This window comes from Saccopteryx bilineata, chromosome 1 (genome assembly GCF_036850765.1).
Source record: "Saccopteryx bilineata isolate mSacBil1 chromosome 1, mSacBil1_pri_phased_curated, whole genome shotgun sequence".
In the NCBI taxonomy this organism is placed as follows: domain Eukaryota; kingdom Metazoa; phylum Chordata; class Mammalia; order Chiroptera; family Emballonuridae; genus Saccopteryx; species Saccopteryx bilineata.
This window is the reverse complement of record NC_089490.1, coordinates 190,597,620-190,622,047: the sequence shown is the minus strand read 5'-3', so window position 1 is coordinate 190,622,047 and position 24,428 is coordinate 190,597,620. Positions and strand designations below refer to the sequence as shown.

Genomic DNA, 24,428 nt, shown 5'->3' with positions numbered 1-24,428 from the left:
TTGTCATATTTATAAAGGTCTTCCCTACTGAAATACTTTAAAACTGTATTTAATTTTAGCAATTTTATATTTTCCTTTAAAAATTACACTTAGTAAATTCTAAAATATATAATCATAGTATGTATGAAAAGAACTACTAATACAATTTTCATCTTCATAGAAAAGTAGAAATTTTAAACAAGAGACTATGTTATAGTTTTCCAAACAAAACTTAAGCGAACCAGATAAACTGAAACAATCAACTCTCTATATGTAAAGACTTGTACTTGCCTGATATCCATGTTATCTTGAGTCTCTGAGAGTTCAGAGTAACCAGATTTTAAAATTGAAGGGAGCATTTATTTTAGCACTGTATATAGGACAACTCAATCTAATCACCAACCAGAATGAGGTTTCTATATGCAGTTTCCCTCACTTAGGGGCAAGCTTATTTCCCAGGGTATACTTTTTAGGGAAATAAATCTGAAGCAATGTTAGGAAACCTACACAAGGAGGGATGGGGTCCTACCTTTTCTGATAGAATAAATTCATGAGATGATATACCAATAAGTGATTTTTTTATTATTTAAGAAACTGACTAAAAAAAAATATAAGGAACCTTTTAGGATGCGTAAATATTCTATATCACGATTGTGGTAGTAGAGACATCACTGTATATGTTCATAAAAACTAACAGAACTATATGCAAAATATATAAATTTAACGGTATAAAATTATACTTCAATGCATCTGACAGAAAATGCACTTAGAATTCAGCAAATATATGAAGGACAATATTTATTGACCAAGTGAATGGTAATATTAGCCCAACATTAGAAAATCAAGCAATATAATTTATCATACTAAGAAAATAAAGGAGAAAATCAATATGCTCATCTTAATAGATGCAAATTTTTTTATAAAATCCAACTTCCAATCATGAAAAAAATACTCTTAGGAAACTAAGAACAGAATTTTATAAACTCATACTTAGTATTCACACCACTCAGCTAGCCACTCCCTTATCTTGATGTCTCAAGAACTGAATGAGTTATCTTGTTTTCAGCTGCTAAATTTTAAGGTAATTTGTTACACAACATAGATAAGTAATATGGTGGGTTAAATACAAGAAGACAGATAATCTACTTAGCAAAACCATAACTGTTACCCAATCAGCAGAAAAAAATAAGGTTCTTAGGAATAAATGTATCAAGATCTTTATGGAGAAATTATAGAACATATTTAAGGACAAAAAATACCTTTGTAAGTGGAGAGACATACAGGTATCTCACCATCTGAACTCAAGCTATGGGCACTTAGGAACTGAATACATTTCTTTTAGGAAAAATATTCATAATCCTGTAGAATGAAAATGACACAAAAACTTAGCTAGCAAAAAAATTACAGTTAAACAAACTGGTATGAGTGAATCCTATAAAGTTTTATAAGATGTTGAAGATATGCCTGTTTTAATACTAATTAATGGAAAAGACTACAACTATGTAAAATATGCACACATGATGAAGATTAAACTAGAAATTAAAGTGTTGGTGTTTTAAAGTCACGGAATTTTCTGCCTACAGAACTGAAAGCATGAAAATGAAAGTATATTGAAAAAAGCAACATTAAAATATTAAGATAAAAATTAAGACAATTAAAAAGGGAAGTGCAAAATCCGTTTCAAAAAAGCATTTCAGACAAAATAATCAAGGTGAGTAGCTCTGAAGTTTAAAGTCTACATTTCATTGGTTGTACACTTATCTGTTTTGTCATTACTTAATACGCCAAATACTGCTTTACTACTGAATTCCTCGCTTACCAGTCGTCTGGTTTGGTGGCGGACGGATCAGGGATTTTTGCTCTTTCATCCCAATCATCAGGCTTTTCATCACTGAGATCTTCAATTTCTTTGGGAGGATTGACAGGAGGACTCATGTCCTCTAGAAGGCTTCCTTTGTTTACAACTATTTGATCAATTAATACTTCAAATGTGTTATCTGGATTCATCACTAAAGAGCAATTTAAATATAGTTATCATATTAACAGACATTAAAACATAATCTAAATAATAAAGCTACCCTAAAATTCACAGGTAAAATTCTCTCTCAGGCAGAAATAGATGAGTTACCAACGTATTAAATCAACATACGCTGAAATCACTAGATTTAGTGCTTTCTAAAATCAAAGATAAAATATTAAGTGATAACAACTTAATAAAATACTCCACTACTTCTCAAATAAAAATATCCAGTAGCTAGCTCAGTTTGGGACTCATACAACCAGACAGCTTCACTATTTTAGTTACAGAATACAACTCAATCTTCTTCAATATTTGTAAATAATCTTTTTAAACATCCTCAAACTTTATATTATTTTAAATGTATCTGATAATGTATTTTTATTAGTTTTTAAATTTTATTTATTTTAGAGAGCGAGAAAGGAAGGAAGGGGGAGGGATAGAGGGAGAGAGACAGACAGACAGAAACATCAGTCTATTCCTGTATATATTCTGACTGGGGATTGAACCTACAACCTTTGCATCTGGGACAGTGGCTCTAACTAACCGAGCTATCTGGCCAGGGCCAACCTCAAACTTTAAAAGTTGTAAGAACACAACAAAAAATGTTACTTTTTCCTGAACCACCTGAGAGTAAGTTACTAACCTCATAGACATCATTCTTGAATGTTTTAATATATATTATACAAGAACATTCTCCTACATAACCCCAATCTAGGAAATTAGCATCAATACATTACTATTATTTCCTAGAAATTCTTAAAGTTCATTAGCATTTCTAATTCAATGACTCATCAACAGTGTAAAATATCTTAAGGATGATTGAAATTATTTAAGCTTATACTTATCAGTATGTCGAGGTAAATTCTAGCTAACTGTCCCCATGCCAAAAATGTCATAAAGAATTCCCTTCTCCTTTGTAAGGACAAGAGAGAAGCTCTTTCCCTTTGTGAACATGGAAGGGGGTCACTGGGCAAAATGTATACCTTTGGCAAGAATGATAGGTGAAAACAGCTGCCTAAGATTTGCTTTCACTAAGCTAAGGAAGCAGGAGCTATCAACAGATGTCAGGATCGTCTCAACTCTTCTAGTTAAATGGGCTACGACTTCCTAAAGGAACAGTTCTGAAGTAATACCAATCTCCAGAGGTTTCAGTCACAACAGTGCCAAATTCTGTCAAATTCAAATGCAAAAACACACTCAATATTTTCTCCTTTCTCCTATTCTCCTCTATTTCCTCTTTTATTAACAGCTGAGATTATAATTTCCTCTTTTATTAACAGCTGAAAAAAGTTAAGCTAAGAGTAAGACCTTAAATGCAGAAAAGGTACTAACTAGATCCTTTCTAATTCAAAAATGGAGTTTCTCAAGAAAAATCTTGGAAAAAAGAATGTTTTCTGAATAAATTTTGTAACAAATGTTTTTGTTTTTTTTTTAATTACAGTTAAAACAAAAAAGGTACACGACAAATAGATGTGGGAAAAAAATCTTTGTCCAAAATCTTTGGAGAAAAACATTTTCATTTAGAAAACTATAATATTAAACATTTTATGATGAATGTACAATAAAAGGCATTGGTTTATAAAGTTAAGGTACTCGATAAGATTCTTAGAACAATTACAGAACAGTGTTACAAAAATATAATAGTATTATAGAGGTTTTTTTAAAAAGGAAAGAAAAATGTCAATCTTAGCACAACAAGTTTTTATAAATAGTAGTAAGCAAAGCAAATGTTTAAGTCAAGCTTTAATTTCAATTCCAGCTCGAGCAGGGGATTACTGTTGCTTCCCAGAGCAAGTTACTTCAGCTAAGCCCAAACAGAGAGAAAGCACTCACCTCACATGACAGTTCTACACGAAGTGCCCAGCGCAGATGACAGTGCATCTAAGATGATTAATGACAATAGTATTTTTCTAGTTTTTTTTCCCTATGTGCCAGCATACTTTGCCTAGTGGCTACCATGATGTCCCTCAAATTTGAATCTTGTTTTCTTTTCCCATGTTAATATTCTAAGCATTTTTTATTCTTGCTAGACATTTCACACTTAGTCATTTTGTGTCGTATAGAAAAGCCTTGGGTCAATAACACTTGGGTCATTTCCAGTGCACAGCATATTTTCACATGGAGGGTCATTTGGATGAATTCTTGAAAATGAGATTGTGGTTTCAAAGGCCTATGATATATACTCCCAAACTGCTCTGACCAGCTCTGTGCAGCTAAGTCTGATTAAATTCACTGTTCTTAGTTATAATTTCTCATGATTTCTATAAGTTATGTTCTCCAAAATGTCCAGTACTATATAAATATTTTCTAATTTCATATACAGTCTTTGATGTCAATAGCGACATTAAAAATAAAATTGGACACTGCCTTGGCAAAACAAATGAATATTTCTGCAACTGCAGGCTTTGGAAAGTAAGCTGAAATATCTTATTCTCAGATGGAGCTGTCCTGTGGGGTTCTGATGTGCTACGATTTCATGTATATGAGCATAACCGCATATATGTGCTTGGGAAGAGGAGACACATCCCTTATAGCATTCTACCTTCACCCGCAACATCTATGCAAACTCCTACTTACAGGAGGCAAAGCTAAGTGTGTTAACAGATGGTATGTACACAACTACCACGAGGCAGGACCAACAATAATCACAACTGCCTGTAGAATCAAGTCTAGGATTTTCAGCTTGGCCTCATAAAGTTCTTCCTTTTTTATCTTATTTCCAGTTTTCTATTCTTAACCACACCAATAGTGTCACAGTATCTGAAATAGCCATTCACCTCCTATATTCCACAGTCTACCTACACTTCAAGACAAGTTCAAATACAATCTCCTTCACCAGGTTTTCTCAAGGTGACCAAACCGGAAGTGATACTGCTTTTGAACTCTGGACTGTACCTCATCTGCACCTCTCAAATGGTACTTGACTTTCTACCTATAGTAGAATGATGTCTTATTTTCCTAAAAACATAATAAACTCCTTAAAGGTAGAATGCATGTTTGTTTCTCCCAAAGTACTTGTCTTGAAAATATTAGTGGTCAGCAAATATTTTGGAATGAATGAATTAATTAATTAAAAGGATATACCAAGGGTATATAGATGAGTCTTCCTGTCTGTAAAGAACTTTTTAAGGTCTACTTCTGGAGGTTTGGCATGCTTCTCTTCAAGAACTCCAGTTTTTGGATGTCTATGTCTGAAGATAAAATGAAGTTTATAATCTTCTCCACATTTATCTGGTCCAAACATAATGGTATAGGATGTTTTATCATAAAAGTTTTCCTTCAAAGAAAGATGAGTGATGGGGATTAGTCTAGAGTTAGAGTATTTAATGAATATTTCTATTTTATCCAATTGGGTAGAGTTTACAAAAATGCATGAAATTGTTAATTCATCAAAGAATTATTTGACACAAGTGACAATAAAAGATGTGGAAAAATGACAAATTTTATTTCAAAACAGATTTTTTTTTTAAATCACACACTACTTCCTTCATAAAGATATAGGAGGGAAGCTGAAATCCCCCTGCAACATCATAATAAGCCTTAATTATTTTATGTAAATCTGTATTATTTTTTTATTAATAAGTTAAACAGAGAGAAAAGCATACTTATGAACTTAAGACTACAATGGTCATCCATTACTATTTTTCAGAATACACTCAGAGTGAAGAGAAATTCAGACACAAAAACAGACACAGAGACTGTTTTTAACTACTAGTAACTTCTCTTCATTTGACATGGTCTACTGATCAAGAGCATGGGGTCTGGAGTCAAAACCGGGGCTCAAGTCCTACCACTGCCCTTCAATTAACTGCACGGGGCCCTGCGCAAATGTCTTAACCTCTTTACAGTTTGGTTTCATCTCCTCTAAAATATGGAGACGATAATAACACCTACCTTCTATGGTTGCTCTGAGGATTAACTGAGTTTAGATAAAGTGTTAGAAAAATACTTGGCATTAGATTTTATTATTGTCATACATTCGGGTGATTGTCACCTGATAAAACATAAAACAAGAGGTTCCGCATGTACTACGCATCACCTCCCTTTCACCTGGTCTAAAAACAGGACACAAATCTTCCCAGGCATGATTCACACACAGGCTGAGCACAGCCGAGCAAGCTGACACATACCGCACTGCCTCACACAGTGCATTTCTGTTGTATGCAGGAACCTGATGCAGCCCCCTGCCAGAGAATGCCACAAGAAACGCGTCCCACCTGCAAACAGGCCTAACACACCCTCCTTCATTATGAAAACATTTTTAGTTACTTCTTGTGGGCTGCCAGCTGTGAACTGGCCACTACTTTTATTTAGTTGTTTGGGATTCTGTTTCAGTGCTTTGCTCTGTTATCTCGTTTCTCTGAACAAACTTCTGTTTCTTATTTTGTAAAGAAAATAACTCTAAGCTGATCTTTCAATGACATTTCTAAGGCACTATGTCATTTTTTATTTACAGACATTGCAAATTTTTTGTTGTTGTTGCTAAAGATTACAGAAATGGATGCCATCAAGTAACCCAGCTGTTTGGGACACTTGAAAGCCAACTATAAAAGCCACATAAACTCACGCTGGAGAAAGATTTTCAAAGTTCTTTTCAATTTCAGTTGAAAACAAAAATTTTCATTTTACTAATTACTCCTTAAGATACTTATTAACTTTAATACTTATTAACATTAAAATAGCCTACCAGATTCAAATCGTCAGTGTCTGCCAGGAGTTTAATGTATGCACCTCCACAATCAATACCATCTTGAAAATTTACTTCGTATCTAAGTAAAGGGAAAAAACCGTACTGCTGATAAATAAAAAATACTAATTGCTCTTAAAAAATCTACTGTATCATTCTCAATTCATTTAAACATACCTGTTACATTGCCAGCAAGCCTATAGTAAGCTTGGCCCAGGAAATAAGAAGAAACCTTTTTCCTATGCACAGCCTCAAAATATTAAAAGTAGAATGAATATCAACTAATAAAAAGTCAACTAATTTTTAAAATAATTTCCCATCAAAACTGCTGAATTGGCCCTGGCCAGTTGGCTCAGTAGTAGAGCTTCAGCCCGGCGTGTATAAGTCCCAGGTTCGATTCCTGGCCAGGGCACACAGGAGAAGCACCCATCTGCTTCTCTGCCCTTCCCCTTCTCCTTTCTCTCTATCTCTCTCTTCCCCTCCTGCAGCCAAGGCTCCACTGGAGCAAAGTTGGCCTGGGCACTGAGGATGGCTCCATGGTCTCTGCCTCAGGCACTAGAATGGCTCCAGTTGCAACAGAGCGATGCCCCAGCTGGGCAGAGCATTGCCCCCTGGTGGGCATGCCCAGCGGATCCCAGTTGGGCACATGTGGGTGTCTGTCTGCCTCTCTGTTTCTCACTTCAGAAAAAATACAAAAAACAAAACAAAACAAAAACTACTAAATTAAGAAAAATATTTTGACTACAACTATAACAGGAAACTTCAAATTCAGATAAGATATGCACTTTGCACATAGTCTTAATAGACTAATAATAATCAAAGACTATGGAGACCATAGCTACAGCAACAGATTTCTAAGAAATTAGTAATGATCTTAAATATCCAGTTCACTAACAGTTTGTCTTTTAGTTCAATTATACTAAATCATGCTAAATAATTGTACATTTAATTAAATACCTCCAGCAAATGGATCTCAATCAATAAGCTGGAGTACTTAGGGCTTTAACCGCTAGGAGCTATGGGAAACCATAGTATCACAGCTAAAAGAGCAAACTGACATGAGAGTCTTTTCGTGGATTTACAACACTGAGTAATTCTCAGCAAAAGTAATTTTAAGGAAATCATCTTGTTTAGGCAATGAGACACAGACTTATTAAACAGTATTTAGAAGAGAATTTTGGTAAACTGATGAATTACAAATGACAAAAATCAATGAGGTAATGGCTCTCAGTGAAAAAATGTGAAGACAAAAATAGTTGTGATTTGGTTTAGTGAATTAAGAAAAAATAACAATGAGAGAAGCAACAGGAACTAGTGATTTTGATGCACTATTTAAAATCTTTCTGAAGAAACTTGAGTGACAATAAAGTAAAAAAATAGCATACAAACCTTTGACAATTTGAACTCATTAGTGTATATATTTTGTAATGAAAAGAACAGGAAATACAGTAACATTTTAAGTGATTATCTCTTAACTGCCAGACCATGGAATTCCCTCCTCCCCATTTTCTACTCAGCTTTATTTCGCAAGATCTCTACAATATGGTGATATGCATGCACTTTGGAGTAAAAAAGACCTGAGGTTTATTCTTGATTCTGCCACTTACTCTCATTACTCAAAGGGTAAAGGCAAGTGATTTCAGTTCTAAGTCTATTTGCTCATCTGTCAGATGGGTGCATTGCCCAAACCTACACCTCACAGGCCTGTCACAACGATGAAAGGCTATCATGCACAGCAATGCTCAAAATGTCCGCTTCTCTTAGGATCAGGAGAAAGGTTTTATTTTGTTCTTTTTCATGTTTTTAAATAAAGGACAGTTTGTTTTTCTCAAAACTTTATCAGTATTTTTATTTTAAGCAGTAGCTGACAAAGAAACTCATGTCTTAGAAGACTATAAAGTAAATGGTGCTCAATGTGATTTAAATTTATATATCCACTCCATTAAGTAAAAGAAAACAAAAAAAGATATAGCTTTATTATAGGTTATTTAAGCTAATAACTAGAAAGAACAATTTATAAACTGTATCCATAAATGTAAACATAGATTAGTTATCCTATTATGTCTAGACTCAATCACTGTCTATTCTTATACTGAAAACTTTCAGAGTTTTCAAACCATTAACTTGTGCCTAGTAAAAATAATTCACAATGGGTTAGAGACATGTATATCACATAGCCTGACTGCTGCTAAACTTTAGTCACAGAAAAAATGACAATGTATACAGAGTATATGTTAACCCTATTTTCTTCAGAGTATCATTTCCCAAACTGTCCCATGAAACTGTAATTGTTGTTAATAGGAAAAAAAACCCAACTTCTGTGGTCAAATAAAGTTTGTTAAACACAGTATTAAAATTAAAAACCAGTTTTTATGTGTAGAACTTCTCTCAAAATCTTTAATGGGCAAATAATGCATCCTTACCTTTAAGGTTATGGTATTCTTAGTTTCTAAAACTTATATGACTACATTGCACATTAACACGTAGACAATTTGGAAAAAAGCAGCTTTGGAGAAAAGTTTTGCCATAAATCCATAATATTTATAGAATTTGATATGTAATTCTTTATTTTCTTTATCCCATTTCATTTCATCGATATAATGAGAAGAGAAACAGTCACTCTCTACAAAGTTGTTAAGTGTATAGGAGGCTGCCATTCTTCTTGTCCCTTCCTTCTTTCAGGATAATAATTTCACAACTGCTTTAATAATTTTTAGTTTTTATCCAATCTTTGCTTCTAATTTTGCAAATTAACTTTTGCTTACATGCCTAGTAGTGATTCATACTTCCTGGAAATACTAAACTTGATTCATTTTTCTCTGGAGAAGTTAAGCTTTATATTATTTTCCTTTACCCTTTCATTTATAATACAAAAGGTCAAAATAGAAAGTGATATTATATTTATCTAAGTTTCCACAGAATAATAACATTACTTTCAAATTTTCATTAGAAAAGAAAAACCAAATCCTGAATAATGATAAATACTATCAAGCTCAAATATTAGTCCCAATAAGTACCTGTAATGATATTTTTGTTTAAATAATAGTCATATACTCTTTGACACATTTTACATTTATTGAAATAATCATGCAACTAAGTCAAAGCATCACAACTGAAAAATTAAGCCAATTACACCAAATGCCATACTTAAAAAATAAATTCCTACAGTGCACAAAGGCATTTTAGTCATACCGGGTAGGAACATGTTTAACTTATGTTAACAAAAACTGAAGGAGTTTTAAAGCAATATAGTTTATGGTTAATGATATTTCCTCATGCTCTAATTAATGTTGGACAGAGAAACCTTCTGATATAAAGTAGAAAATAACATTTACACATTTCCTTTTCTTCATTTTTAATTTCAATTTTATTAGTTTTTTCACTGTACTGGATAAATCTATTTTGGTGTTATACCAGTATAGGTGAAAAAAGCTTTAGGAATTTATAACTTGATTTTATGCTAATATACATGCATACAAGGAACATCACAGTAAACCTAGTTTATGTAACATTGTGGGGGAGGGGAGGCTTATCTCTGAAAACAAGTGCCCTTTCAAAGGTGTTCATGTTTGATAGATACTAATATATTTATGCACTTCCTTTTAAAAATAAATTTGCTGTCTTTGAATCTTACTCCTGGTTTAATAGCAATACTATGGTTCCATTATAAATATATTGAGGTTAATATCTTAATAGCAAGTAATTTTAAGAAAAGAGTTAAGATAAAAATAATTTTAATATGCAGTATACAGCTTATGGTGGAAAAATTTCATACATCACAATTTATTTTTAAATTAACCTGCTTTTCATTCAAAACCCTGGGGTGTTTGTGTGTATACACGCATTGTGTTTAAGTGAAACTGAAAAGGAAAACCTGCATTTTTATGCCCATTTTATAACCATTATACCCATATTCAGAAGTCCAATTCCACAAAACTAATATAAACTTCAGAAAATGTTCAAAGACATAACACAACTTACTGAACTATCAAAGGCTTGTCTGCAAAAACAAAGGCTTTCGCTAGCCCAGCAGATATGGCGTGATGCCTGGCTCTGGACTTCAGCACCAGCCCCCTGTCACCGGGTACCGGGTGTTCTTTCAATTCTTCTATTTCCCATCTTCCTAAAATACATAAAGCAAAGAAGGTGAAACTACAATAAAAACACTGATTTGATTAAAAATTATTTGAAAAAATAATTTATCAGCAGTGGTGACCAGTAGGATTTTTCCATGAAGGCTGATTTGATAAAAATAAAAATTTTAAATCAGGAAATAGTATCTGCAACTGTAGATATGTTTACTCTTTTCTCCAACCAGAGTGGTTTCCCTTCCTTAGCTAAAACTGTGGAAATGAACATATCATATAATACACACTACAGTATCTGATTAAAGTGCTTCTAGAGCTGGCTGGGCTAGGATTCCTCCAAAAGGCTTTTGAGTCAATGAAATGACAAACTATGCTTTGTCTCAGAGGGCCTATCACCACTGTATTTTATAATTCTGTTAACCAGTGTCACCCCAATAAACTCAATAAAAAGGGGTGAAAGTGACATATTTTAATATCACCTATGAGACAAAGAGCATCTTTAACACAAAATGTGCAGTTTGCTTCAGTCTTATTTAGAAACACCTGATATTCCATAGCTACATATTTTTATTCTGCAGACGTTATTGTGGGAATTTAAATTTTATTTTGAAAACTGTGAGCCCAGTGAACAGAAACTCACTGCTTCCCAGGGTGAGCCAGCCAGCTCGCGGAACTCTGGGCCAGGAGAGAAGCGAGCACTGGACGGGCCCTCTCTCGGCCGGCCAGGTTTCCCACGGGTAAGGTTAGAAAGCTCCTGAAATCAGATCGTGGGCTGCATGAGATGCAAAGCTGGGAGGGCTCCCTGTAGCCCAGATGTAGTATATTAGATTTTTCTCCTTTCCTCTTTTTAGAAAAGGAAATACCAACTTATATTTATTTTAGTTTTGAATATTGTAGGGCTGCATATTCTAAAAAACCTCAATTTAAGAAAAATTGGCTATGTTCCAGCAGTGTGCCAACTTGAAATTTTAACAGGCACTTGTGAATCACTAATGCTCTTTCAATCACTAATACTCTTTATATTACTTTGTTTCTTTCTAAAAAAATAAAAACAAAAAACCGTGCAAGAACAATTTTACACATCAGAGAGAGGTGTTTTGGTCTATCGTGCAGGTTTTATCGGAATTTTGAAAGTGCATTTTTAAAAGTTTTCAAGTTTCTTTTTCTTTTACCCCTCTAATATGGTTATACAATACTGTTCTTTAAAAATGAGTTTATTGATGTTTCTACTCTCATGCTGATGACAAATTATATTACCACTACTAATCTGTGGTTGGACCAAAATAAAAAGGTCTTTAAGTAACAACTTTATCTTTAGGATTTTCAGGATATTTATAATAAAGGATTTTAAAAACTATGTTGCTTTTATTTTTTCAATTATTCACAGACACTTATCAGCTATGAAAAAGGTACCCTCTAGTACAGGGGTTGGGAACTTATGGCTCGCGAGCCAGATGTGGTTCTTTTGATGACTGCATCTGGCTCGCAGACAAATCTTTAATAAAAAAATAATATTAAAAATATAAAACATTGTCATGTATAACAATTCATTCATTTCCTACTGTTCATGTTCATGGTTGCGGGTGGCTGGAGCCAATCACAGCTGTCCTCCGGGACAACACCAAATTTTTATTGGATAATGCATAACGTACACGGGTCGTTGTATGGCTCTCACAGAATTACATTTTAAAATATGTGGCATTCATGGTTTTCTTAGCCAAAAAGATTCCTGACCCCTGCTCTAGTACTTTAATTTTAGAAAATTTGTCACAAGGTAATTCCTCAATGACAGAAGATTCTTCCCAACTTCAAATAAACAATAACTCTCTATTAACCTTCATTTGCCCAAATGTAGACAATATTAATATTAGGTAATATAAATTCTAATGTAAATAAAATTTCAAATAGAATTTATGTTTTTCATAAGAAATCCTGAAAATCAGTCATTTAAAGAATTGGTATTTATTAAACATCTATTGTACTTCTATTAACAACCTAAGCTGAAAAAAATTTTAAAGTACACTCCCTACGCAAACCCTATATTCCAGTACATGAAGTTTTATGCGGATTTGCTTAGTCCTGAAAATAGGGAAATAAATGAATCTTATGTAAGTAGCACTTGACAGAAACTCTCATTAATTACTTGAATACTTAATAGTTCTGAAAAGAAATCTGACATTGGCGGATTAAGTATGGATTACTCAGAGTCTTCCAGAAATACTGGGAAAGAGACAAAACAAAAGACTGGATGTTACATTGTGCAGACTGAGGCCCCATGTATATAGTTAATAGCAACATAATCTCAAAAGCTAGTGAACTTTGGGTCATAATAGTTACATGGAATATTTAAATAAACATTTTACCATTATATATAGAGGTCTCGATGTCTGTATCATCTTTCTTTGCTTTTGATAAGACCCACCTATAAAGGTAAAAGCAAATATATATCATTAAAAATAAAATCATCAATTTATAGATACAAAGTATATTACACACACACACACACACAAATACCCAACAATCACTTCTCATTCAAAAATAAAGAAATACTTAGAGGGTAGATAAGGACATCTATACATCATCCTGCCAGGCTAGAGTTCAGTCAGCTTTGCAATTTACTAGCTGTATATAACCATGGGTGAGACACACTGGGCCTCAGTTTCTCACCTATAAAATGAGATAAAGAAAGTTCTCACCTACCTACCTAGGATAGTGTGTGGCATATAATAATCAGTAAGTAACAACTCTTCTTGTTTTACCATTATTTAGAATGAAGAGTAAATTGAATTTGCCATGTGAAATTAAATTGTTATTAATATCTGTCCTAAGGGATGATGAAATGTTATACATTTTTACTTCATATTCATAATTTACTTGTTTACTTTCTTTACATAAATGAATATTCAAACTAAACATTTCTATCAATAACAAAAATGTGTTAAGGCACTGCTTTACGCTATCAAATAAAGTACTTTAAAATTTTTTATAGTTCTAGAGAAGGGGCAATTATCATAGGCCAATAACCAATAATTTCAAAAAAGCTAATCAAGTCAAGGAAAAAACTCTCTTGAATGAATACTCACCCAGCCAACCTTCCACTATCAAAAGTTTCTGTAAAATATACTTCTCCTATAGGTTGAGGCGTTTTATATTTAATCTAGAAAATAATTTTTAAAAATCTTAAGTTACTCATCTTCACAAATATTTTAATTAAATAATCTCACTAGTTAAGGACTTATTGTGAATGGACATATAGGTAATATAGATATAAGCTAACATGGTCTCTAACCTCAACACTTTGTATCCTAGTGGTGATGAGATATGAGAGACCATAGGATAGGGCGACAGGAACAAATACTATGCATGCAAACAAAGGGTACACCCATTTCTTCTAACACAGAAGTAACAGAAAAGGCCTCATGACACAGTTGACACGGCCTTAAAAGGATTCCAACATGTGACAATATTTGGAGATATCAATCATTAGAAGCAAAAGAAATAGCATGATCAAAAACATATAAGATGAAAAACTAAGGAAGCACGGAGGCTAGTTTAACATAAACTCTTAAATCTCACGGATATGTGACCAGAGGATGATACTATGTTGAGAGATTAGGAACCCAGAAAAGAAAATTATTCAACAGAGAGAGCACTGCAAAGCAAGTTATCTGCACAGCTACTAGTGATGATGATGATGGGATGGGGGTTGGGGATGGGGGGTGAGGATGGGAGGTCGGGGGAGAGGGGTGGTTATGGTAGAAACACCGTGGCTCTTTTAATCCTCACAGTATCTCCCTGAAGGGATATTGTCGCACCGATTTTACGCGTGATGGAACTATCGGAGAGATGCACAGGAAATTGCCCACTGTCTTGCAGTTAGACAACTACTGGACTTAAAGGTATGAGCCCAGGCTGTCTGGCTCCAAAACCTGTATACTTAACCACTACACTATGTAGAACATACCAACAGAAGAACTTAAAATATTAAAGATAACTTATTAACAAATTATTGAAAAATAATTTAAAAGATAATTTGAATTGGTGACAAATGATTAATTTTTGCCAAATGTGATAGATCTGGGTCCTTTCTGAATCAGCCTTTGAGATTTCATTTGTCTGATGAATTATAAAATATCTTCTCTTAGTTTTTAGAGAAAAGGATGCAGAAATACTTTTCCTATTTTCATTGTCCCTACTCTGGCCTGACAGTATAACATTTCCTGTCACTTTAAGGGAGGAAAATCAGTAATTCAACAAAATTCCACATAATTATTGACAAGGTCAAGATTCTGCTATCAAAGTAGTCCATGTACTAGGAAGGACTGAAAGTTAACTTCACTGTTCTCTATATTTTTATAGATTGGCAAAATGAAAAACGGGCAAAGGGTCACAAGAAGCTTCCTTCTTCTGTCAGACCACCCTTTAAGTCACCAGCAGTTTATTTTATCCTTTATTTATACTTTATCATACCTAGATTACTCATACTTCGAAATCAGAAGGATCAAAAATCAGAATTGCTCACAATACAATGTGCAGATAATGTATTATAGTTATACACCTGAAACCTATGTAATTTTATTAAACAGTGTGACCCCAATAAATTCAATATAAAAAGAAAACAAAAAAAATGAAATTTTCTTTCCCACTTCTTAGCATCTTTTCAAATTATCCTCAAATAGAGTTCAGAGGGGTAGGTATCTGACAATTCCTTTGAAGTAGTCACCTCCAAAGGCCCTGAAATAGCTGTATCTTCTCAGTACTTACGTACTATGGTTCATAACTAGGTTGTTTTAAAAATGTGCTTGTGGAGCTTAAAATTTAACAGGAGAATGAATATTCAATCACCTTAAGCAGCTGAGCTACACTTGCATTTGCAGATAAAAAACTTTAAAAGAAGGTTGTAACAACCATCTATCACTCTGTTGTTGGCCCTGTAAGCAGTAGCTGGCATAGCACAATCGATGCTTTCTCACCATCAAAGTGAGAAAAAATTTGTTTGTCCTAACATTATATATGAATATTTCTCAATGTTAAAGCTCTTGTGGATTGTCAATCTATACAAACTCTCTGCAAAGGTTTGCAGACTCCTGCTGGTCACCCCCTCACAGCACACCTTAACATATCTTAACACATCCGAGACAGAAACGCAGCTGAGTTTACTCACTGCCCACCTTGTCACCCCTTCCCTTTCTAATTCATCCCCCTATCTAGGACATTCTTCCCTCAAAAAAATAAAATAAATAAGTGAGAAGCTGCTTCCTTTACTTCTAGGAGAACGACAAATAATTCTACCTTTTCTTTTATCTGAGGAGAGCTGGCAGTATCAGAAATAAGCCTTGAAAAGCTTCCTCATAGCAAAAAGTCCTCCTTAGCCAGAGATGAACTCCTATTTTAATAGTAAAAACCTTCCCCATATTTATTTGCTAATAAAACCATGCTAAGAGCTGGGCACAAATTTCTGTAGTACACAGGCACTCTAAAACACACAGCAACAAATAGCTGGGAAAAGGAGTGCTTTTCTATTTACATAGAAAAGGAAGATTATTAGGACTGAAATAAGTGTTAAGAGATAGTCACTCCTGTGCATCATGTAAAGGAATAATTTGCAACTGATTTCTCAATAACCTTACCTCTGAGAAGAGTTCATCTTCATTAACAACAGTCTCTTCTGAATTTTCATTATAATCTGCCATCTCAACATCCTCATTCATAAATTCTGCATTAATGGAGAGGCACAGAAGACCCAAACATAGCCAAAAGCCTTGGAAATGCATAGTGATTATCTGTGAAGTTAAAAGTTATCAGTGAAAATGAAAGTTGTGGAAAATATGTGTGAGTATATTTACAAAGAAATATTTTCTCCTAATAACCTCCTTTATTCCAGAAGTTTTATAACAAATTAAGAAAATTACTTATATTATGCTTTGAACAAGTGATAATAAAAACTTGAATCTCATAGGACACAGATGCTATTGCCACCAGTCTGCCTCTAACAACAAAGAGCCAATGGTACAAACCTAAAGGTACAAACAACAGTAACCACCAATCTCAAATAAGTGGACCCCATTAAAGGAAAGAAAAAAGGGACGATTCCTAAATGTTCACTTGAGTTGCTTTATTACAATGTGTGCAAGTGTATAAAAAACACACAACTGGAAATTTTATAACTATAAAGCCAAAATACATTTATAAACACCAAATATTAAAGAGAAAGAACTTTATCACAATTTAATGTGATTGACTTTAGCTGAAACCAAATCACAGCTTAAACACCAAACAGATATGGGGGTATGGGGGTTTCATTGCAACCAGGTTGACTGCTACAGATAAAGCTCTTTTGCATTTGCCATTCTCTAGTAGCATGATGACTCGATTATCTAACCAATTCTCTATTCAAATACTATGACACTTTTTTTTTCTTATTCATTTTAGAGAGGAGAGGGAGAGAAAGAGAGAGAGAGAGAGAGAGAGGAGAGACAGAGAGAGAGAAGGGGGGAGGAGCTGGAAGCATCAACTCCTATATGTGCCTTGACCAGGCAAGCCCAGGGTTTTGAACTGGCAACCTCAGCATTTCCAGGTCGACGCTTTATCCACTGCACCACCACAGGTCAGGCAACTATGACACTTCTGATCCTCGAGCATTAATTGAAATGAGAAGCCAAGAATAATATGGCTGCCACCTGGCAAAAATACATGGTTTATATGTTCTCCTCTATTCCCCTTAGCTTGTTACAATTCAAGTTTTGTTTTGTGGTGCCAATGGACTTTTAAATACCATGTAAATGTGAACAAAGAAATGGTGTGAATGACTGACCACCTTGTAACCCTTAAAAAATGGGCAAATTCATAGAAATGAAAAATAGATTAGTGATTACCTAGAGAAAAGAGTGGAAAGAAAGGCTTAATGGATATAGAATTTTAGGGAGAAGAGTGATAAAAAATGTTCTAAAATTGGAACAGGGTAATGGTTGCATAACTGTGTATTAAAACCCACTGATTTTCACACATTAAACAGGTGAACTGGCAGGTGCAAACAATAGAGCTGTTTCTAAAAATCGAAGCTTCAGACTATAGAAAGCTTTTTCCACAGTTAATTCAACTGATCAGAACCCTTCCTAATGAGATCAAAACTTTATGTGGATGTGTGAGACCAAAACTTCATATGAATGAGATCAAACTTCACAAGGCAAACTCTTAGTCTGCCTTCGTTTCTTCTAAAGGCCATTGGTTACAACTCTAAAGTTGAAAAACATGAAAATGCATGTTTCTTTTTTAAATCAACAACAATCTATAATAATATGAACATTCTATATTAAAAGGCATGTTATCACTAATCATTAGAGAAATGCAAATTAAAACCACGATGAGATATCACCTCACACCAGCCAGAATGGTGCTCATCAACAAAACAACACAGAATAAGTGCTGGCAAGGATGTGAAGAAAAGGGAACCCTCCTGCACTGCTGGTGGGAATGCAGACTGGTGCAGCCACTATGGAAAACGGTATGGAGATTCCTCAAAAAACTGAAAATCGAACTGCCTTTTGACCCAGCTATCCCACTTTTAGGAATATACCCCAAGAACACCATAGAATGGCTCCAAAAGGAGAAATGCACCCTCATGTTTGTGGCAGCATTGTTCACAATAGCGAAGATCTGGAAACAGCCCAAGTGTCCGTCAGAGGACGAGTGGATTAAAAAGCTTTGGTACATATATACTATGGAATACTACTCAGCCATAAGAAATGATGACATCAGATCATTTACAGTAACATATGTGGCTTAAGTGTCCGTTTGTCGCCGATAGCTTATTGGTTGCTTGTGTAACTGTACTAGCCAATGGGGTGAAGTTGCCACGGCTGAACGCAAATTGAGCGGGTCAGGGGGAAGGTGAACACTTGTTTGCATCGGCAATCATCTGCTTTTGAAACAATTTAAAGCTGAACGCAAATTGAGCGTGTCAGGGGGAAGGTGAACATTTGTTTGCATTGGCAATTATCTGTTTTACTTAAAAACTACGTCTTAAATTAATTTCTTTTAAGAATGCCTCCTAGAAAATACAGCACTGAAGAGAAGAGAAAAGGAGCTAAAGCTGCACAAAAACGGCTTTCTCAACAAAAAGAAACGACTGAGCAGAGACAGACAAGGCTTGCTTCAGTCACAGAGCAAATGCGTCTTTCTCAGAAAAATGAGACTGATGAGCATAGAGAAACAAGGCTTGCCTCAGATGCAAGACAAAAAAGCCTGTCTCGACAAAATGAGTCTCTTGAACAAAGGCAGGAGAGAAATGCAAAAAAACGACAGAGTAATGCTGACCAAAACGCAAAAAGGATTAAAACAGTTTCAAACAGAGATAGCGGTGGCTCTTAAGAAATGTACCGCCAGTGGTTTCCTTCATTGCACTCTACTTTAAGCAATTAAGCAAGTAGAAGGGGGACACCCCGTGGGGCACTAAGCAAAGGGGCATCCTCGCCGCCTGCCCTGGGTAATTCAGTTTGAATTAGCAGACACCTTTGCACAAATCATTTTAATTACAATTTATAATATCTAGAACAGCGGTCATTTTGTATGACCGCTGGGCTTTCTAGTTTACAACAACATGGATGGACCTTGATAACATTATACGGAGTGAAGTAAATCAGAAAAAACTAAGATCTATATGAATCCATATATAGATGGGACATAAAAATGAGACTCAGAGACATGAACAAGAATGTGATGGCAACGGGGGTGGGGGGTGGGGGGAGGGGGCGAGGAAGGAGAGGGGGGTAGTGGAGGGGAGGGGCACAAAGAAAACCAGATAGGTGACAGAAGACAATTTGACTTTGGGGGAGGGGTATACAGCACAATCAAATGTCAAAATAATCTGGAGATGTTTTCTCTCAAAATATGTACCCTGATTTATCAATGTCACTGCATTAAATTTAATAATAATAAAAAAGCAACCCCCCCAAAAAAAAGGTATGTTAATATCACCATCTTTATGGACAAACACAACAATAAAAATGAAGCATGCTGTCATCTGGTTGAAGAGTTTGAGCTCTCTGAATCATAAGAGGTATAACTGGGATAGGAAGTAAATGCAAGAGAGCAATTTCACTTGATAACAAGACATAGGTTTGGCCCTGGCACAGTGGTCGGGAACCTATGGCTCACGAGCCAGATGTGGCTCTTTTGATGCCTGCATCTAGCTCACAAATCTTTAATAATAAAAAAATAGTAACGTTAAAAATATAAAACATTCTCATGTATTACAATCCATTCATTTCCTACTGCTCATGTTCATGGTTGCGGGTGACTGGAGCCAATCACAGCTGTCCTCCGGGACAACACCAAATTTTTATTGGATAATGAGTAACGTACATGGGTCGTTGTATGGCTCTCACGGAATTACATTTTAAAATATGTGGCGTTCATGTCTCTCTCAGCCAAAAAGGTTCCCAACCCCTGCCCTGGCTGGTTGGCTCAGTGGTAGAGCGTCAGCCCCGCTTGTAGAAGTCCTGGGTTCAATTCCTGGTCAAGGCACACAGGAGAAGTGCCTATCTGCTTCTCCACCCTTCCACCTCTTCTTTCTTTCCCTCTCTCTCTCTCTCTCTCTCTCTTCCCCTCCCACAGCCAAGACTCCATTGGAGCAAAAGGGCCAGGAGGGCACTGAGGATGGCTCAGTGGCCTCTGCCTCAGGTGCTGGAATGGCTCTGGCTGCAATGGAGCAAGGCCCCAGATGGGCACAGCATCGCCCCCTAGTGGGCATGCCAGGTGGATCCTGGTCGGGCGCATGCAGGAGTCTGACTGCCTCCCTGCTCCTAACTTTGGAAAAATAAAAATAAAAAAGACATAGGTTTATTTTTTTTATTTTCACTATTAGCACAGAAATTAGTATATTTGAAATGTGCTTATCAATTGTTAATAATCCTAGAAGCTTCATTGTTCTAAAATTTTAAGAGTCTTCTATAATTTATAAAATGTAAGACGTATTTTGCCTGCTTCTCAACAACTTTGAGTAAAACAGAAATGTATAAAGTAATAATAGCAGTAATAATGAACATTACTATCACTCTGAACCCATATCTTCTCCTTCAAAGTAAACGCACACTTTAGGTTCTTAATCTGCTGGGGGCAAAAAAATTCCTAAGTGCTTTGTTTGAGCTCTGGTGTACGGGCCGGCTAGGGAAGAATGAATGGGAAGCCAGGCAGGCAGTGCTGTCTCCAGAACTCTACTCTAGAAAACATCATCTTTGCAGGCTAGGAAAAAACAGGATAGGCATTAATCATGTCCAGTCGACAAACTGAAATCAGAATTTAAATCAGATTTAAAAAAACTAGTCAAAGTCACATGATTAGAAATGTGAAACAAGATTGGAATCCAGAAACACTACACCAATACACCATGCTATCTCCTATTTTAATTTGACCCCACAGCATTATTGTAAGCTTACTGGTAAAGCAATGGAAAGAAATCACACCAGTGTTAACAGCATGCATTATCAAACATCTTAGAAATTTACAACATTTAGATTATTAGTAGTATTAAGCCATAAAGATATTTACCCAGAAATGGCTATATTTACCTTACAGGTGAAATACTTAAAAATAAACTGCAAGCAGTCACAAACCATAGACAATGCAGTTCTAAAGGATATCAGTCTCCATTAAAAAAAATTATATAGTCCAACGTTGTCATTGCCCCTTACTTTTTTTTAAAATTAGAAATGTAGAGCTGATGGTTTCTGCTTAATTCTTCAGTGCTCTACCATTATCACAGTATTACTTGAACATCTATCACACTATGGTACCAACATGCCATCAAGCTCCAAACAAAATTGTGAGGTTTGTCACATATTCTTTTTTTTTTTTTTTTTTTTTGACAGAGACAGAGAGAGTCAGAGAGAGGAAGAGATAGGGACAGAGAGGAAGGGAGAGAGATGAGAAGCATAAATTTTTCATTGCACCACCTTAGTTCATTGATTGATTTCTCATATGTGCCTTCAATGGGGGGGCTCCAAGCAGAGCGAGTGATCCCTTGCTCAAGCCAACGACCTTGGGCTCAAGCCAACACGACAATAGGCTTCAAGCCAGCGATCTTTGGGCTCAAGCCAGCAACCATGGGGTCATGTCTATGATCCTAAGCTCAAGCTGGCAACCCCATGTTCAAGCTCATGAACCCTCACTCAAGCCAGGGACCTCAGGGTTTCGAACCTGAGTCCTCGGTGTCTCAGGCTGATGCTCTATCCACTGCACCATCACTTGGTCAGGCTGTTTAATATTTTTTATAAAAGGGTGCTGAATCTTGTCAAATGCTGTTTCTGCATCAATTGATCATCGTTTCGTTTTTCGTTGTTTTATTTTTGTTTTTTGTTTTGTCTCCATTTTGATAATGTGGTGTTTTATGCTGACTGATTTTTATATGTTGAACCATCTTTGCATTCCAGGAATAAATCTCATCCGATCACGGTATATAACCATTTTAATTGGTAAGGATTTGTGCATTAAGGATATTGCTCTGTAGTTTTCTTACAGTTTCTTTTTTGGGGGGGAGAGGGAAGATGGGGGGTAGAGATAAAAAACATCAACTCATAGTTGCTTCACTTAAGTTGTTTTTTATTGCTTCTCCTATGTGCCTTGTCCAGGGCCTCCAGCTGAGCCAGTGACCACTTACTCAAGCCAGCAAGCTTGGGCTCAAGCAAGCGACACTGGTCCTCAAGCCAGTGACCTTTGGGCTCAAGCCAGAGACCTTGGGATCACGCTGATGATCCTGCGCTGAAGCCAGCAGCCCTGCGCTCAAGCTGGCAAGCCTGTGCTTCTTAAAATGCCTTTCTTCTAGTCAGTTTTAATGGCCAACTTGGGACTCATCCAAACACTAGTATGCCTCAAAACCAGTGTTTGAAAATCACTATTATTTCAAGTTTGAGTTGTTATGGAGCTTCAGGCACTCAACTACAGAGTGATATAATACAAAATACATTGAACTTGGCACCACAGCACCAAGTTTCTAGTTCTATGTTTAATAAGGCAAGGGGGTAACGCTGTTCTGGGCCCGTTTCATCATTTGTTATGTAAAAAGGGTTAAACTAGATAATCAAACAGTCAGCTAAAGTGAACAATTCTACTTTCCTATTTAAGAACACTAACACTTACTAGGTACTGTAAATAAACAATAAGGCTTACGGACAGCACTGTTCAATTTCTATGGTTGCATCAATATACATCATTTACACACAATAATTAGCTTTATGAACTATATAAATAAAGAATACAGAATATACCTTTTCTAAAGATTTAGGAATAAGGTGTAAATGTGACTGGAAGACGAAACCAATTAAATGTGAAGGCAAAACTGTGCAAACTGAAGAGGTCAAACTCATAATTTTACAAACTTAAAAATCACCAGAAGGAGAACTATCCAGAGTAGGATGACGTGAAAATGTTAAAGCAACCAAAATCTTAAGATGATACCAGGGTCTTAATTGGTTTTATGTATCAAAACGTTTCAATATAAATTAACTCTCTTCTAATTTGAGACTTCTCTCCCTACGGACATCGGGGTGACTTTCTCTCCCTCACCCTCCTCCTTTCTGATCTTTGCCGTTACCTGGGGAGATGTTACACATAAGATCAGCTAAAGCGTCTGACTGATCATAAACAGGCTCTAGGCGTTAATGAGTCTCTAGTAATTAGGGCTTCTCCGGGTCTCAACCGACTTCCCAGCTGGTCCGCAGCGGCGCATCCAGGGAGCTGCCCGGGGCCCCAGGCCACCGCCGCTCGCAGGGTGGGGTCCTTTCGCCTCCACAGGGGCGGGAATTGTATGAGCTGAGCCTGTGTCCGTTTCCTCGGCGCTTCCGTGAGAAGGAGCCCGTGGAATGAGCAGCGTGGCGACGCCCCGCCCCCGCCCCTCCGTACCCCCTGGGAGCGCGCCCGGGGCTCGAGCGTGGAATGGGGCTGAAGTGGTAACCGCTGGAATAACGGACCCGGCTCCCGGGGCCCCTGCGCCCTCAGGGACCGCCGAGACCCGGCGGGCACGCAGCCGTCTTCGCTCGCGCCTGAGCCCCAGCGCAGCAGGTGGCCACAGCGGTTCCAGGGGACCCAATGGACTCGAAGTGGCAGCAACCCCGCCGCCCGGAGCTGACCCTCCGGCTCCCAAGGCCGGGAGAGCCCGCCCAGGAACTCACCCGCGGCCCCTCCATCCCCGAACTCAGCCTCCGCCCCTCGCCCGGCCCCAACGCCGCCCGCCTGGCGGGGCGCCAAAGAAAGGGGTGCGGCCAGGAGCCCGGGACCGGGGCCTCCGACTCCTCGCCCCAGCCCGAGCGCAGAGGGCGGCGGGAAAGTGTCTCACCACCCACGCACCTGTCTTGCGGGCCCGTTTTCGGCAGTGGCAGCTCATATGTCCGAATCGCTGCCACACGGTCCCGCGTCTCCCCAGACCGATCTCGCCCGAGGCTGCCCAGCCGCGACTGCTAACCGCGCATGCGCGGAGCGCGAGCCGCGCGCACCTGCACGGAGATGCTCAACCGCCCGCGGCCGCAGTGGACTCGGCTTCGGGATGGGCAGGGGAGTTCCCCGTTATTACTCCTGCAACTATTTCCTCCCATCGAGCGCCTGCCCACTCTGCAAACAGTGGGATTCTGCCTCCCGGTGCGCGTAACTGGGTCCTGAATTC

General features: G+C 36.9%; 1 protein-coding gene across 2 annotated transcripts in view; it reads right to left on the bottom strand.

The window, feature by feature from the left end:
- Window positions 1–24,214, bottom strand: part of CLGN (calmegin) — a 34,554-nt gene extending 10,340 nt beyond the window's left edge. For both annotated transcript variants that reach the window (XM_066233037.1, XM_066233039.1), the window contains exons 1-8: window positions 24,116–24,214; window positions 16,405–16,557; window positions 13,858–13,931; window positions 13,138–13,196; window positions 10,668–10,809; window positions 6,687–6,768; window positions 5,084–5,276; window positions 1,799–1,988 (exon numbers count right to left, since the gene is read on the bottom strand). In XM_066233037.1, coding sequence (XP_066089134.1) covers window positions 1,799–1,988; window positions 5,084–5,276; window positions 6,687–6,768; window positions 10,668–10,809; window positions 13,138–13,196; window positions 13,858–13,931; window positions 16,405–16,548 — 884 coding nt within the window. In that variant the 5' untranslated portion in view covers window positions 16,549–16,557; window positions 24,116–24,214. The remainder of the gene's footprint in view (window positions 1–1,798; window positions 1,989–5,083; window positions 5,277–6,686; window positions 6,769–10,667; window positions 10,810–13,137; window positions 13,197–13,857; window positions 13,932–16,404; window positions 16,558–24,115) is intronic.
- Between the last annotated feature and the right edge of the window lie 214 nt (window positions 24,215–24,428).